Source organism: Terrapene carolina, unplaced genomic scaffold (assembly GCF_002925995.2).
Source record: "Terrapene carolina triunguis isolate 2854851 unplaced genomic scaffold, T_m_triunguis-2.0 Scaffold89, whole genome shotgun sequence".
Taxonomy (NCBI): domain Eukaryota; kingdom Metazoa; phylum Chordata; order Testudines; family Emydidae; genus Terrapene; species Terrapene triunguis.
Window position 1 is genome coordinate 19,584,456 of NW_020664440.1, and position 14,631 is coordinate 19,599,086.

At 47.4% G+C, this 14,631-nt stretch overlaps 1 protein-coding gene across 7 annotated transcripts in view; it reads left to right on the plus strand.

Annotated features, from left to right (window-relative positions):
• The first annotated feature begins 2,797 nt into the window (after positions 1-2,797).
• The window catches only part of SLC41A3 (solute carrier family 41 member 3), a 38,071-nt gene continuing 26,237 nt past the window's right edge, over positions 2,798-14,631 (plus strand). The window contains exons 1-3 of one of the 7 annotated variants that reach the window (XM_024220592.2): positions 2,798-3,050; positions 8,799-8,915; positions 9,255-9,571. In XM_024220592.2, coding sequence (XP_024076360.1) covers positions 9,281-9,571 — 291 coding nt within the window. In that variant the 5' untranslated portion in view covers positions 2,798-3,050; positions 8,799-8,915; positions 9,255-9,280. Of the gene's footprint in view, positions 3,051-6,152; positions 6,360-7,258; positions 7,406-8,798; positions 8,939-9,254; positions 9,572-14,631 lie in introns of those variants that run through there. The other 6 variants (XM_024220598.2, XM_029911171.1, XM_029911170.1 and 3 more) reach the window with 6 other exon arrangements.

Sequence of the window (14,631 nt, forward strand, 5' to 3'; positions counted from 1 at the left end):
CCCCCCCATCCAATGTCCCATCGCCATCCGTGGCCATCCCTGATGCTTCAGAGGAAGGAGATTTAAAAAAATGTTGATTCTATTGAAATTCTCACAGAAACCAGGTAGGTTTCCTGCCAGCTCACCCAGCCACCTCCCCGGGCTCTTTTTCTTTACACCTTTCAAAAGAATGAAAGGGGCCTCACACCTCCCAAGGTCTGTCTTCGCTGCAGAGTTAACACAGGCTCTTACTCAGGTGTTTTCCCAACCTCTCTCCCATCCACTCACAAACCTCACACTCGAGTTCCTGGTGCTTTAAACCCAGACTAGCTGGCCTGAGTGGGGTTAGAGCTTAGATTCTGCTTTCACTTGGGCTGGTAACCCGCCCACTTTGCAGTGAGGATGCAGGCTAATTACTTAAGTGCTGATAGTCCTCCAGTATGTTCCCACAAATTCCCGTGCTCCCAGAAGGACAGACTGATTCTTCCAAAATTCACTGGGAAAGAATCATAGCACAGCTCATCTTAGTGCAGCACAAAGAACCACAGGCTAGGCCACCAGAAGTCCTAGTAACACACATGAGGAAGTGAGGACCCAGTAACTCAGGTATGGTTTTGCAGTGTGGCTGCTCAGATGCAAGCTAGGCTAACCTGGGTGCTCAGACCCAGGTGCTGATCACCTGAGTTAATTCTGCAGTGAAGACATATCTTATCTGTAAAGTGCCTTTTGAGGTATCTCTTAAGTAGCCTCCGGCTAGCTAGCTAACACTGGCTTCACTTTTACTGCCTAGGGCAAAAGAGATTAACCAGAGAAACGTTTTTGATAATATGGGAGCCTGAAGTGATCCTGGGAAGAAAATTATTTCACAGCAGAGCCAAAGGGGCCTCCTTTGTCAGGGTGGGAAACAATACAGAACAGAATACAGGAAAGGGCTGATAGCTTCCTCCCCTCCTGGCTAAAATAATAGCTGCCAGGAAAATTACTTTCCAGGAGAGGAACAAAAGTGGAATAGTATGAATGGGGGAATAAAGAGCTTATTACGCACAAAGTGAAGGCTCTGTGGAGGGAGCAGGGAGAATAGAAGAGGTCAGAGGAGAGAGATGTTACGGGGTGGAATTCTCAAACTTCTTCTTAGCTCTCAAGGCTGCTACCCGCACTCTGGTAGGACTATGGAAAAGCAGCATGCAGTAATTCTAGGTTGGTGGGGACAGAGAACAACTTAGCACAAATTGGCCTCCTGTCTTTGCACCATTAGATGAACACTGTCCAGGCTCTGCTATGAGCAAATGATGTAGAACTCTGATTGCTCTCGCTCCCACAGGAGCCAGTCCAATAGATACACTGTGCTGGATTGTGATAAACGCACACTAAGTCTCAATCCAACCACTACCAGCCAGCTTATATGAACCGTGATCTTCTTGGCCATGTGGGAGCTAGGAGGGTGAACTTGGCTCTATCCCAAATGACTTTCTTTATTACCCTCCAAATGAGAGGCATCGGAGAGGATGCATAGACTGGAGGGAAGTTCCAATGCCTTCTGAAGGCATCCGAAACCACCCCTCTCACTTGTCTCTGTATCTGCTCCAGAATTTTTTGTGTTTTTCAGTTTTCCATAGAAGCCGATATCCAGTGTACCCTGCTTGTACTCTATCCTCTGAGAGTTTACTTACTGAGATCCTTGCATATATCAGTTTTCTGCTTAACCCTCAGGTTTTATTTCAGCTTGATGGACAGATGGTGGAACTCCCCCTACTTGACGAGAAAGGTCTCCTTCTTCAGCAGGGGTCTGCTCTTTGCTCCTTGATGATCTCTGTACACCAGCACAGTAGTGTTGTCTGAGTTTAGACGAATGCACTGACTGTGGCAATGACTTTTTGAGATTGATCAGTGCAAGATGGACTGTTGTGAGCTCTAGCAGGCTGATGTGAAGAGCCTCTCTGAAACAGTCCATCTTTCTTGCTTTGGCTGCTTACACATGCTCCTCCAACACAGCAAACTGGAGTCAATCACCTGGAGTCTTTCTAGGTCCTGCAGGGCATCTCTTTCAATGGGAAAACCTCTTGGATACATAAGCTGCCTTTGATATTGTTAGCTGAAGGGTGTTGCTGATCAGCACACAAAAGACCTTGAAGAAGATGGTGCAGCACTATGACAGCTCTGCTCATACTTCTCAGATTCCAGAGATTCATAATTGGCAAATGCCAAGACCCACATTGTAGACTCCCGTAGGAATCTATGTTCCCCGTTCCCCTTTTCAACATATACATGAAACTCATTGGAGACGTGGTGATACCATTGGCTCCTGATATCCAGCTCTGCATCTCTTTGTCGTCAGCTGCAGTCAACACCATCACACAGATGTCTGACTTTGGCACCTATAAAGTCCTCTGCCCACCATCAAACAATATATTTCTTGTCCTTATGCCCAGAATCTAAACTACCACACACAACTCCCTTACACAGAAGAACACTAATCTCCTATAGTATTGATTCATAATACAGTTGTAGCATTTCTGGAAGCTGTCATGATTTGCACCAGTACTGTAAAACACTGTAGTATTTATTTAATCTATGTGCTGAAACCAGTTCTGACTTTCCTCATAGTGAAACTTCTCAAGAGACTTCCCACTTGCTCTGTAGATTCTTTAGGTTCAGCTGTAAATTGATAGCATAATAAGAGCTACAAGTCTTAAAATGTCTTGTCAAGGCCACTATTTTTAACTGGCACCTCATCCCCCAGCCTTCCCCTGGGGAAAAGAAACTCTTCGGACCACTGTAAGGGAGGCATCATTTGCGAAGAAGATAAGACACACAATAATGCTCAGTAGGCTGAAATTTAAGCCTGATCATTTTAGAAATGACGTTCAGAAGTAATGCATGGTCCCAGCACAGAAGCAGCTGCAGGGTTTTGTTACTGTCACTTGCAAAGGCTCACAGCTCTCAAGTCTACCCTGCTCAAACCATGGGCTCCCAGGCCAGGAGACACCATTCTGTCCTTATGAAACCTTTAGCATAACAACCTAACCTCCAGGACGGACTTCGTTCAGATACAACACTGTTCTGGCATTGAGGTAATGATTCTAAATCCTGAATTATTTTGAAAATTTAAGCTGCATGCTTCAATCAGTTTGCATGAGTGCCATGATTAAAAATGCTTAATGGGATTTGCGTGCTTATATGCCAGGAGTAGTAAAAACATATCTCTAGCACATTGACTCTAGAGAGGGTTGAAACAAATATCAAGGAGAGAAAACCTGCTCTCACTGAAGTCAATGAAGTCAGGATTTCACCCAGGAAACTTTAAACATGAGGTATGTAAATACTTTTAAAAATGAGGAAATTTCTTTCACCCCTTCACAACTGCAGCCTCTCATTCATTCAGGCCAGTGCTGAAAGTTTTAGCTTTTAACAGCATCTATTATAGAATCATGGAATTGTGGGAGAGAAAAGTTCTGTTAGATCCCATCTAGTTCTCCACCAAAGGGCTAAGCTACACGATTGCTGCCTTCAGTATATTTTCCAGTGCTTTGTCCAGTCTAGTTTTAAATGCAAATGTGGCTTTGATTACTTCCTTTCACAATGTGATAGGTCTCACTGTCAGGAAGTTTTTCTTGATACCCAACTGTTTTACTGTCCTAAGGGGAAAAAAATTCCCTTTTGAAGTAACAGACTGAAGAAATGTTTTTGGATGAAAGAAACTTCAGCAACTGCCACGTTCCCTTTTTGATTGTACTTGGCCAAAGTTTATGTTTAATGGAGATTTTCTACTATCTATGTTTATTATCTATCTTAGGTACTTATATGATCCCCATTACCGTAGTATCTGAGCAGCTCACAAAAGGCTATATTATCCTCACAGCACCCCTGTGAGGTAGGGAAGTGCTATTATCCTCATGCGACGGATAGAGAACTGAGTCATAGAGAGACTTGTCGTTCTCATTATGCTTATCAATTTACAGCTGAGCTTCAGGAATCGACAGAGCACGTGGGTAGTCTCTTGAGAAGTGTTACTGGTGAGGAAAGACAGGCCTGGGTCCAGCTCGTAAAGGACTGGTGTGTGTGTGTGTGTGTGTGTGAACGTACCAGCCCTTATATTAAAAAGTAACTAGGTAAACACTGTGTCTTGCTGTTTTGTAAATTATTGTCATTATTTTGCTGAGTTTTCCCCTGTTTTGTGGATGGCTTTCTGGGGAGCTGGGATTTTGTGGTGAGTCTTTTAACCCTTACATGTTTCTCCATTTTTGTCTTATGCCTCTGTTTCCTTTGAAACTCATTCTGCATCCCTTACTCACCTCAAGTAGGACTTTTTCATGCACCTAGATCCTTTTACGTTTAACTTTTTATTTTTCTGTTTGTCTTTATCTCTCATTAAAAAGGCCAGCAGCAAGCATTTTGGTTCACAGCCAAAAGGACATAAGATTTTTAACTCTTTCCAGCCCCTGATATACAGGGGAAACCCCCTTTTCCTTCAAATCCTCCTTAAAACTCACTTCTTCTGGGAACACACTGTTAACCAGTTAAAAAGCTGTTGCACACCTATCGTAACCAATACAAATACTAACTGTGCTTTAAGCTGCAGAGCTTCTACAGATCAGTCAGTGTACCCTGTGCCTGAATTGTTTTGTCCATGTAAACCCTAACCCTGCAAGTCAGTCTGTGAGTGGACCCTCTGCATCTGCACAGACCTCCATTAACTTCAATGAAGCACCAAAGGGTTCAGGGATCTATTGAACAACTTGCAGGATGTGAGTCTGCAACTGTAAATTTCTTGAGGCAAGAATCCTATCTCCTCCTCTGCGTTTTGTACAGGGCCTAGTACACTGTTAGTGATTAACAAACAATTAATAATAGCTGCCATACCAGAGCAGAAAAATAGACCATTTAGTTTGCGGTTCTCTCACCAACAGTGGCCAAGACAGGTTGCTTCAAAGAAAGATAAAGCCCTCTCTCTTGTGATGCACCTAATAATGCTAATATATCAGAAGCAAAATCTCCTGGTGTGAGCATAAGATTTTGGAAAAGAGAACTCCTGAGTTTTAATCGTAGTTCTGACGATGGACTCAGTCTATGGTTTTGAGTCACAATTAAGGCAAACATTTAAGGCAAATTTTTCAAATGTAAATGCCTAAAGGTAGGTACCAAACTCCACATTTAGGTCAGGTCTACACTCAGGGCCGCCGAGAGCAGGTTCGGGCCCTGGTGAAAAAAAATTTTCAGGCCCCCCAGCAAGGGCGGACCGGCTAAACAGGGCCAAGGAGGGGGGAGAAGCCGGACCCCGGACCCCCTTCTGGACCGCCGGGCCCTGGTAAGGCAACTGGGGGGGGGGGAAGCCGGGCCCCCTTCCGGACCGCCAGGCCCCAGTAATTTGTACCGGCTTCACCCCCCTCTCATCGGCCCTGTCTACACTACAGACTTATATCAATATAACTATGTTGCTCAGGGCTGTGAAAAATCTACACTCCTGAGCGACGTAGTTATACCGACGTAACCCCTGGTGTAGACAGCGCTAGGTCAGTGGCAGTGTTGACATAGCTACTGCCTCTGGTGGAGGTGGATTAACTACACTGACAGAAGATCTCCTGAGCCCTCTGTCACCTAAATGAAAGCACCCTGACTTTGACGTGCGGGGCACCTGCGGGTGCTATTGATGTCAGTGGAAGTTGAGGATGCTGCATAACTGAAAAATCGGGCCTCTCTTCTCAGGTGTCCAGGCATGGGTTTTGGAGCACCGACATTTGTGCACCCATCTTTGCGGGGGCAGGGCCAGAGGCGGGGCACTGCAGACAGCGCATGGACTAACGCCCGGCTGGGCGCTGCACTGCAGACAGTGGAAGGGGGGTCTGGGGACGATGTACACTGCAGGGTAGCAGTAGTCAATGCAGAAGTTGCAGTGCCGGCTGCAGAAGTTCGGGGGGGGGGCCTTGTACTGGATTGCAGATGCTAGCAGTGCCATGGCCTGCACTGATGGCTGCAGGCGGGCCAGCGGCAGCATCGCAGCTTGCACCAGGTGTGGCAAAGCAGAGGCTATAATTGCACCGTGCAAGCTGCATGTAGGCCTGCGGCAGCGGCGCTGAGACCGGGCCTCCCTTGCCCCGTGCCTGTCACTCACCGCCCGCCGCTCGGCAGGGGCGGGGCAGGCCTTCCCCCGCTGCTGCCGCTTTCCTTTCCGCTCGCCCCGGCGCGGCGCTTCCTGCTGGAAAGCGCCCTCCGGGCGGCGGCAAAGCCCGGGCTCCAGCTCCCGCCGCTGCTCGGAGCCCGGCTCCAGATGTGGCGCCCTCGCCTCCTTCATTTGCATATGGTGCAGCTGCGCGATGCCCCCCCTCTTCGCGGGGCGGGAGATAGCTAGAGGCCTGCCCTGCTAGGCGAGGACAAAGAGCCGGGTGAGTGCCTGAGACTGGGGGGGTGGGGAGTGCTGGGTCAGGGTGCTCCCTCCCTCAGCTGCTTGCTCCAGGGCACTGGAACTAGGGGTGCTGGCTCCCGCCCCCCCTGGCTTGAAGTGGTTTCCATCATATCCAGGGTTTACAGTTTGGTTCAATGGATCTCAGCATCTCCGCTATACAAATTGTTCCAGCGCCCTGGCTCCAGCTGTTTTCCACAGCTGTATTTCCTACCCCTTAGCTGTGTGTACCCTCCTCCCACACTGTTTTCTCGGGGCTGTAATGCTTTGGGCCAGTGGTTCTCAACCTATTTACTGTTGTGGGCTGCATCCAATGCTACCTGTATGGACCTGAGGATGTCAAATGGGCTGCAGCTGTGTGCTGATTGGGCCGCAGGTTAAGAACCACTGCTTTGGTCTAATCTGATTTGATGGGTTCAGCGTGCGTGCTGGGTGGTGTTGGTGGCCTGCAATACACGGGATCAGACTAGAGTGGTCCCCAAACTGGGGGAGGAACATCTGGGGTGTGTGGCGGGGTCTGGGCCAGCTCCCATGGGGGATGGGGAGGGAGTGCTACCCAGTCCCGCTCTGCCTCCAGCTCTGCTCTGGCCCCCAGCCCCCACTCCCAGCCTCAGCTCAAGCCCCCACTCCTGGTCCCTGCTCCCAGCCACAGCCCTGCTCCTGGCCACAGCCCCAAGCCCCACTCCCAGCCACGGCCCCTGGGCACAGCTTGGCCTCCGCTCCTGGCCATTGCTCCGCCCATGGCCCAGGGGTTTAGGGGGGAAGCATGGACACATTCCATTACTGGTAAGGGGGAGTACGAGAGGAAAAGTTTGAGCACCACTGGACTAGATGGTCTGGTCTTCCAAGGCATCTGGACTTAAACTCTGTGACTTTCCAGATGTTCTCCAAGCTGAGAGGAGAGTTGAGTGCTACCTGGACTAGAGGAATTGAGGGTTAGGATGCATCTGTCTGAGGCCTGCATCCCATGCATTCGATCCACAGCTCTCTGAACTGCAGATCACAAAACATCAGCCAGCCAGTGACCAGGTACTGGATCAGACCTGTGGGATTGGGAGTCAGTTCTCCGTAGCCTCTATAATGAGTCTGCCAACATGGGGGCCAGTTAGTGCCAATTTTGACATGGCCACGTGACCAAGGACCGGGCTGAGACCAGTCTATTTCACAGAGCCATTAAATAAATGTCACATTGCTCTATTATCTGCCACTAATATGGCACCATGGTTAGGCATGGTAGATGCTTTGTAGACAGATATGACCTTGAGCAGGGCCGTCCTTAGGCATACACAGCATACGCAGCTGCGTAGGGCACCATGAAATTTGGGGCACCAAATTGCCCCATTTTTCATGGTGCCCTAGGCAGCTGCGTGCTGCATACGTGGCATTCCTGGCGACCAGCCCTATCCCTCGGCCGGCCCCCCCTTCAAGGGGCAGGGCCGTCCCTAGGGGAGTGTGGGGCCCCAGACAACTCCCTCCGCCCTGCCTCTTACCCTTCCCCCCTCCTCCGCCTTCGGCCCGCCCCCATTCCACCTCTTCCCCCAGCAACCCCGCACTCACCGGCAGCGGCGGGAAGCGGAGCAACCCGGCCCCAGCCTGCTCTACTCCTCCAGCTCCCATCCACAGCGCTCCACTTCCCGCCGCCGGTGAGTGCGGGGGAAAGATCATCCCCCTGCACGCACCAGCAGCAGGAAGCAGAGAGACGCAACCCCAGCCTGCTCCGCTTCCCTTGCCCCGGCCCCAGCCATGTGGCTCGGGTTGGGGAAAGGACCGCCCCCAGCTCTCACCGGCAGCGGGAAGCAGAGCGCCACGGCTGGGAGCTGGCAGACTGGAGCGGGCTAGGGCTGAGCTGCTCCGCTTCCCGACACTGCCGGTGAGTGGGGAACCCTTCCCCCAAGCCTCCTCCCCCGAGCAACACAGCTGAGGGAAGTGCAGCGGGCTGCTCCCGGCCCCCTGCTAATCCCCTGGGCCACTCTGGGCCTGTGGGGCCCCCAAAAGTGGCCCCCCACAGCTCCTGCCTCCCAGACCCTGTGGGGGGGGAAGGCTGCTGGGGAGCTGCGTAAGGCACCCAAATGTCTAGGGACAGCCCTGACCTTGAGGTCCCCATATTTGTATATTAGGATAGGTGTGAAAGAATGGTATAATGGAGATCTGACACATGGTCAAATAAATATCAGCTCATCAGCTAGTGAGTGACTACTTGCTGTAATATACATTTGTACTGTATTGCCCCCCAGAGCTGGCGCTAGGTATAAGCAGACTAAACAATTGCTTAGGGCCCTGAGCAGGTCAAGGGCCCCCATATTAATTATTAGTATATGTTATGAGGGGGGGACCTCAAAATACTCCTGCCTAGGGCCCCCAATGGGCTAGCTTTGGCACTGCTGCCCCCTACTGGATATAATATGTCTGTTTCCTATACCAGGTAAGGTCCTGAGCCTACAAATTGCTGAGTCTACTTCGGAGTCCCCCCTCTCATAATCATTGGGAAACTCACGGAGTGTGGGAAGCAGGCCACATGCACTGGACTGCAGTCTCCTTGGCGAGTGCCTGGCCTTTTACTGAGTGAGTGCTGGAATGCATGGCAGCAGGTGTGGCATGACCCCATGCCAGTGTGGGGAGATGGGATTACAGAGAGGAAAACCAGTGGCCTGGAATGAGAGGCTAAATGAAAGTCTAAGGACCAATACTTGGATCAACTAGTAATCTGTGCCACTGCTTGGAGGAGTCGGTGGCATTTTGCCCTAAAGCTGATGGGAAGGAGGTAACTGTGGTTGAATACAAAGGGCACCTCTCGGGGGGGGGGGGGAAAACCCCACCTAATGGGATTCTCCCTTTTATCACCTCTCACTTTGGCCTGTTTCTTGTCTTGCATCTTTAGAAAGCCATTGATTTGCGAGGATCAAGATGAAAGAGGAGGAAGCTCGGCAGCGGAGGAAGGAGGGCAGGACGAAAAATGGAGAGCGATTCAGGCACAAAGCAAAGAGCAAGGGTAAACACAAAGACAGCAGACTTGGCAGCCAGGAAGCAGAGGAGGTCCCTTTGGTCTCACAGCAGAAGCAGCCAGCCGAGGGGAAAGGGCTCATGGCAAAGCGGCAGGACGAATCGGCCATTGCAATTGGCCTGCAGGTGCTCCTGCCGTACCTGTTAGCAGGGCTTGGCATGGTCTTGGCTGGGATGGTTTTGGACTATGTTCAGGTAAGGGTAAAAAGCTCTTCTGTATGAGTGTGTGTGGTGTGCTGTTACCAGGCTTCAGAGGTCCTGCCTTTTCTCCCTTCCTGGATATGCACAAGTGAAATGGTTACAGCAGGTTGGATGGATATGGGACAGAAGGTCTCCCTTCATTTTGGATGTTCATTTCCTTCCCCACCCCCAAATTTAAACCAGCATTACACAGCTACTTCTGCAGAGTGCTCTGGCTATCTCTAGGCAAGGCCTGTCGAATGTCTTCTCCTGCAGCTCCCATGGAGACTAAAAGCATCACTATGGTGCTTCCAAGCCCCAGAGCTCCCTAGTGCTCTTCTTAGTGCCAAATGCAACCTGCTGAGCACCAAGTTGCTCTCCATGTTTGTTTCTAAGGCTTTCTAATGAATGACTTGGGTCGCTTTCCAGCCTGTGTAACATGTTTTCTGTGATAGGCATTACTTAAAGTCTAAGTTCTGATTAGACTAAGAACTGATTGTAGACCATTTACATTTAGAGTTACAGTTCATGTCCGTAGTACAATCAAGAGGTCACAATGTGTTGTTACTAATGGGTAATGCTTTTTCAGCTTTGCATTCCTATTTTTCCTCCCTGTGTATTTGACTAGCAAGCTATCAGGTCAGCGTGCCCCTTCGTTATCTGATATGGTGACACTGAAAGCCCCGTGCTGGTATTGACAACTTTCAAAAAGTTGGAGTTATTTCCCTTCAGCCCCTCGATTACTCTTGTGGCGTAAGGAGATCAACTAGGACCCATTGAAGCGAAGGACATTGCCTCTTAAGTCTGGCACAGTATCCTTAATTCACCAGTTGATACCAGATACTGCAGCACACGTTATCCACTCTTATAAGAACCCTCCTAGAACAGAAGATGCTATTGTCAGTAGCTCAGCAGAGGGCCTCTTAATTTAGTGTCCTTCCTGATCCTGGTTTTGTCTCCCCCTTAATGGAGTTTTAACATATAGAGGGTTTGGTTTGGTTTTTAATTTTTAATCTCTCTCTGTTTTGATTGTTTTCCTTTTTTATTAATAACTGATGTTTAATATAAATTACCTTTTATCTAATGTTCACACAACCACTTTACAAATCATGTATACAGTGGCAGGTGAAGCGTTTCCTGAAAAGCGGTCACTTCTGGGGAAGCACGTGCCAGTTGTTAAACAGTTGCACAGCAGCGTCACTCTGTCGTTGAGAACAGGAAGTGAAATGACTCCCCCTATCCAACAGAAATTACAAACAATTCCATGTGAATAAGAATACATAGTACCCTTCCCTCTCATGCCGAGTTCCTAACCAGTCAGGGAAGAAATCAGCACAGTGCAAGCTCATTTATGGAAAGACAAGCGCTCCAGCTGCTAGCACTTGGCCTGATCAGTGTGCACAGCCCAAGTGAATGTATGGCTCTTTCCATTCCCCCCACCCCCGCACGGATGGACTCACTGATGCTTGGACTCTTCTTCCCTTTTCTGCCTCCTCACCAGCCTAACCTATCCCAAACCACCTGTTGCTGCTGCTTCTGCTGAATGAATAGGAACTCAGCATTTCCCTGGTGCTCCTTTCTGGCCTCCTCCCCTCCTCACTCATGGTCTGCCTGCTCCCAGCCCACCTTGACGTAAACGCTCCCCTCTCCTTTTTGTCGCTGTTCAAATAGAGGGAGAGAGATAAATACATTAAAAAATGAAATTGAAATAATTTGCCCCAAACTGGCAGTGAACTAGCAGTATCAGTCCTGTTCTTATTCCTGGAGCCCACTGGTGCTTAACAGCCCTGCCCTCCAGTGATTTGAACATGGAGGACAGGAAGGTGGCCAGCCACAGTGGTATACACAACACGGTTGGGGACAGCTTGTGCTACCACATTCTGCAGCAAGGATAAGTCACATCTAAAGAAAATGTGTTTAAAATCTTGTTCTTTGGCATTTTGTGTCTTTCCCTGTGCTCCTTTTAGTGCTTTTGATTTTCTTTTTGAAAGTTATTCATTAGAGGCCCCGGTCAGGGGTAAGAGCCCCACTGTGCTAGGTGCTGTCTAGGCATATAACCAGAAGTGGTTCCTGCCCCAAAGAACTTAGTGTAAACAAAATATTACCTTGTGGGACAGTTTGTGCTGGAAGGGGTGAGGCTCTGGATATATGACTCTCTATCAGAGGTTCCTTAAGTGTACAATAAAAAAAGCCAGTGTGCAAACATGGGCCGCCTAAGTTAACTATGTTTTCTGCCTGTCGATTTGCCAGTTGAATGCTCTTTATTGTGCTTGCTTAGTAATGGAGCGTGACAGAGAGTGATAAACTCATTCACCCCAGCTTGCCGAAGCTTTAATATAGGAGATACTAGCTATTATGTCACTTTATGGCACCTGGATCTTTCAAACAATCTGATACTTTCCTTATACTAATGCTTTTGCCTATGAACGAGTAATTCACAATGTACAGTGACTTTTTAGGACTGTGTATATTGATTATCTGCATACATGCATACAAACCCCTGAAATCCTGAGGTTGCTGCCTAGGACCAGCCCTGCATTCGTTACTCAGTTGACCTCAGACTTCTGCGTGGAACCAGAGCTTCATCCTATTACCTTGAAGTTGTTGGTGGGAAGAAGCAGACTGAGTCATAAAACCCATTTTGTAGGCATTGGAGAGAGCTTCTCTGTTCAGTCTCCCCTGTTCCCATCCCTTTGAGCTCTCCTGCAGCAGGGAGGTTTGAAACGATCTCCCTTCTTTGCTTCCTGACAGCCACCATGTGCTGCTATTGATGGAGTCTCAAATCCCACTGGCTTTGAGAATACTGCCTCCCTGCATTGCTCCTGGTGCATCATCTCTGGGAGCAGCAAAGGACTGAGTCAGGAATCTGGAGCCAGGGCTCTTGCTTTGTGGCCTGTAACACTTACCTGGAGATCCTTGTGCAGCCAAACCCTATAGACTTGATAATTGTGTGTGTGTTTGTGAATTTAGGGCTGGGGAAGGTATCCACACTCCCAGCCAGTGTGTTTAGTGCTGGGGACAAATACTAGTTCAGATTACATGGCCCATGTGTCCTTAAATCTCCTTGCTGAGAATGCCTGTTCAGAGGCCAGCTAGTGCCAAATATAGTAATGAGGGTTTTTCAGTGTTGATTTTGAATGCTAGGAACTGGACTGAGACAGGCAGACTCTTTGTACTGGCCACCAAACAGCCAGCGATTTCTATCACTACTGACTGGCTGGATTTAAACCAGCAACTGATCAGTGAAAGGCTCACTATCCAATTTCCAATACCTCAGGCCGTCCAAACCCCCTTTCATTACAAATAACTTATATAGAACCTTTTGATTCCAAGACCCTAACATGCCATCCAAATTATTACAGAGAAGGATGAGTATAAAGTGAAGATTTAAAAAAAACAGACTTTTTAAATTGAAATCAGATTATTTAAATTAACTACAACTTTATTTAAAAAAAAACATTTAAAATTAATTTTGAAATTTAAATATTATAATCTATTAAAATCATTTAAATACAAAAAATTACATTCAATAGTACATATTTGGTGCCAACTTTGAAAGAAAGAAAGCCACTGAATTGGTGGCAGCCACTAGCTAAGCACCTGGGAGCAGAGTTGTTATGTGTTAAGCCAGCTTTTGACTGCAGAGAGAATATTGTCTTCATTTCAGTTTATTCAACTAGGTCAGTTCAGTGACTAGTTCATTCAAAATTAAGAAGCCAATTGGGAGTTGAAAAAGCAGGAAAGCTTGTTATTTTCTCTTCCAATTTGCAAATAGAAATTAGGTGTGAGAGGATGAGATCTACTAGTTCCAAAATCTTGAAGGACACAGTGATCAGAAATAATCGGTTCAATTCACTAACTACAGATAATACTTCCTTCGTTTAATAAACAGGTTAGTTTTAAATGCAAAATATGTTTTGATAAACTTTTTGGCACGCTTTTTTTTTCTTGTGTTTCCAGCATATTTATTTAATTAAAACAAGCAAAATGCAGTTTTTTACCATTTTAATTGAATTTGCATTTCCATCCAAATAGGACTTGACACAAATAACAAGTAAAAAAGTTAATCACCAGATAGTGAATAAGAAATGAATCATTTACCATTTTCTAAAATTATAAAAATGAAGAATCTGAAGAATTGTACGTTAAGCTATATAATGTATATAGCTATAGTATACCCTCCTGGTTAGTAGAAAGAAGCACCAAATTTAGAGTAAAGGCTATATTTAGTTGCAAATCAACATGGTTTAATAGCTATCAACCAGTGAGAATCAACTTTTCTTCAGGAAAATAACTAAAAAGTACAAATTCAAAACATGATTAAAATTGATGATTTAAATCAAGGCTTCCTGTTTGCTGATTTAAATTAATCCATCCTGTCACAGAGGAGCCCTGACAAAACACCTTCCAAGTTCCATTAACGCCCCCACCTCCAAGTTTGGATAAGTTTGGATCTGGATTTGAGCTTTACAATTTAGGCCCATCTCTACAAAGAATGATACAAATTTACTAGCATAAATGGGCGCAACCACACCGAAGTCAATGGGCGTATGCCAGTGACTTTGGCCATGTATCTTTAAGCAGGAAGCACTGAGATGAAGCCACCTCTGGGGTGGAACGCAAAAGCTATTCAGCAGCATGCAGGAATAAGCTTTAGGACAGGAAGTGGAGATATACCTATCTCCTAGAACTGGAAGGGACCCCAAAAGGTCATCAAGTCCAGCCCCCTGCCTTCACTAGCAGGACCAAGTACTGATTTTTGCCCCAGATCCCTAAGTGGCCCCCTCAAGGATTGAGCTCACAACCCTAGGTTTAGCAGGCCAATGCTCAAACCACTGGGCTATCCCTCCCCTATATGAAAGAGCATATATTAGCTATTGGAAACTTTTCCCTTCTTTCCCCATGGTCTAGTAAGATTATAGAGCTACCTTAAATAAGCTCCTGCTGTGACTTTTATCTTGGTCTTTGCAAGGTAGCTGAAAGTTGACGTGATGACAGCAGATAAGGGTATTCGTCTTTGAAGGTCATTGGTTGGTTCTGTGGAATTTTTTTAAGTCAATCATTCAGAGATACAG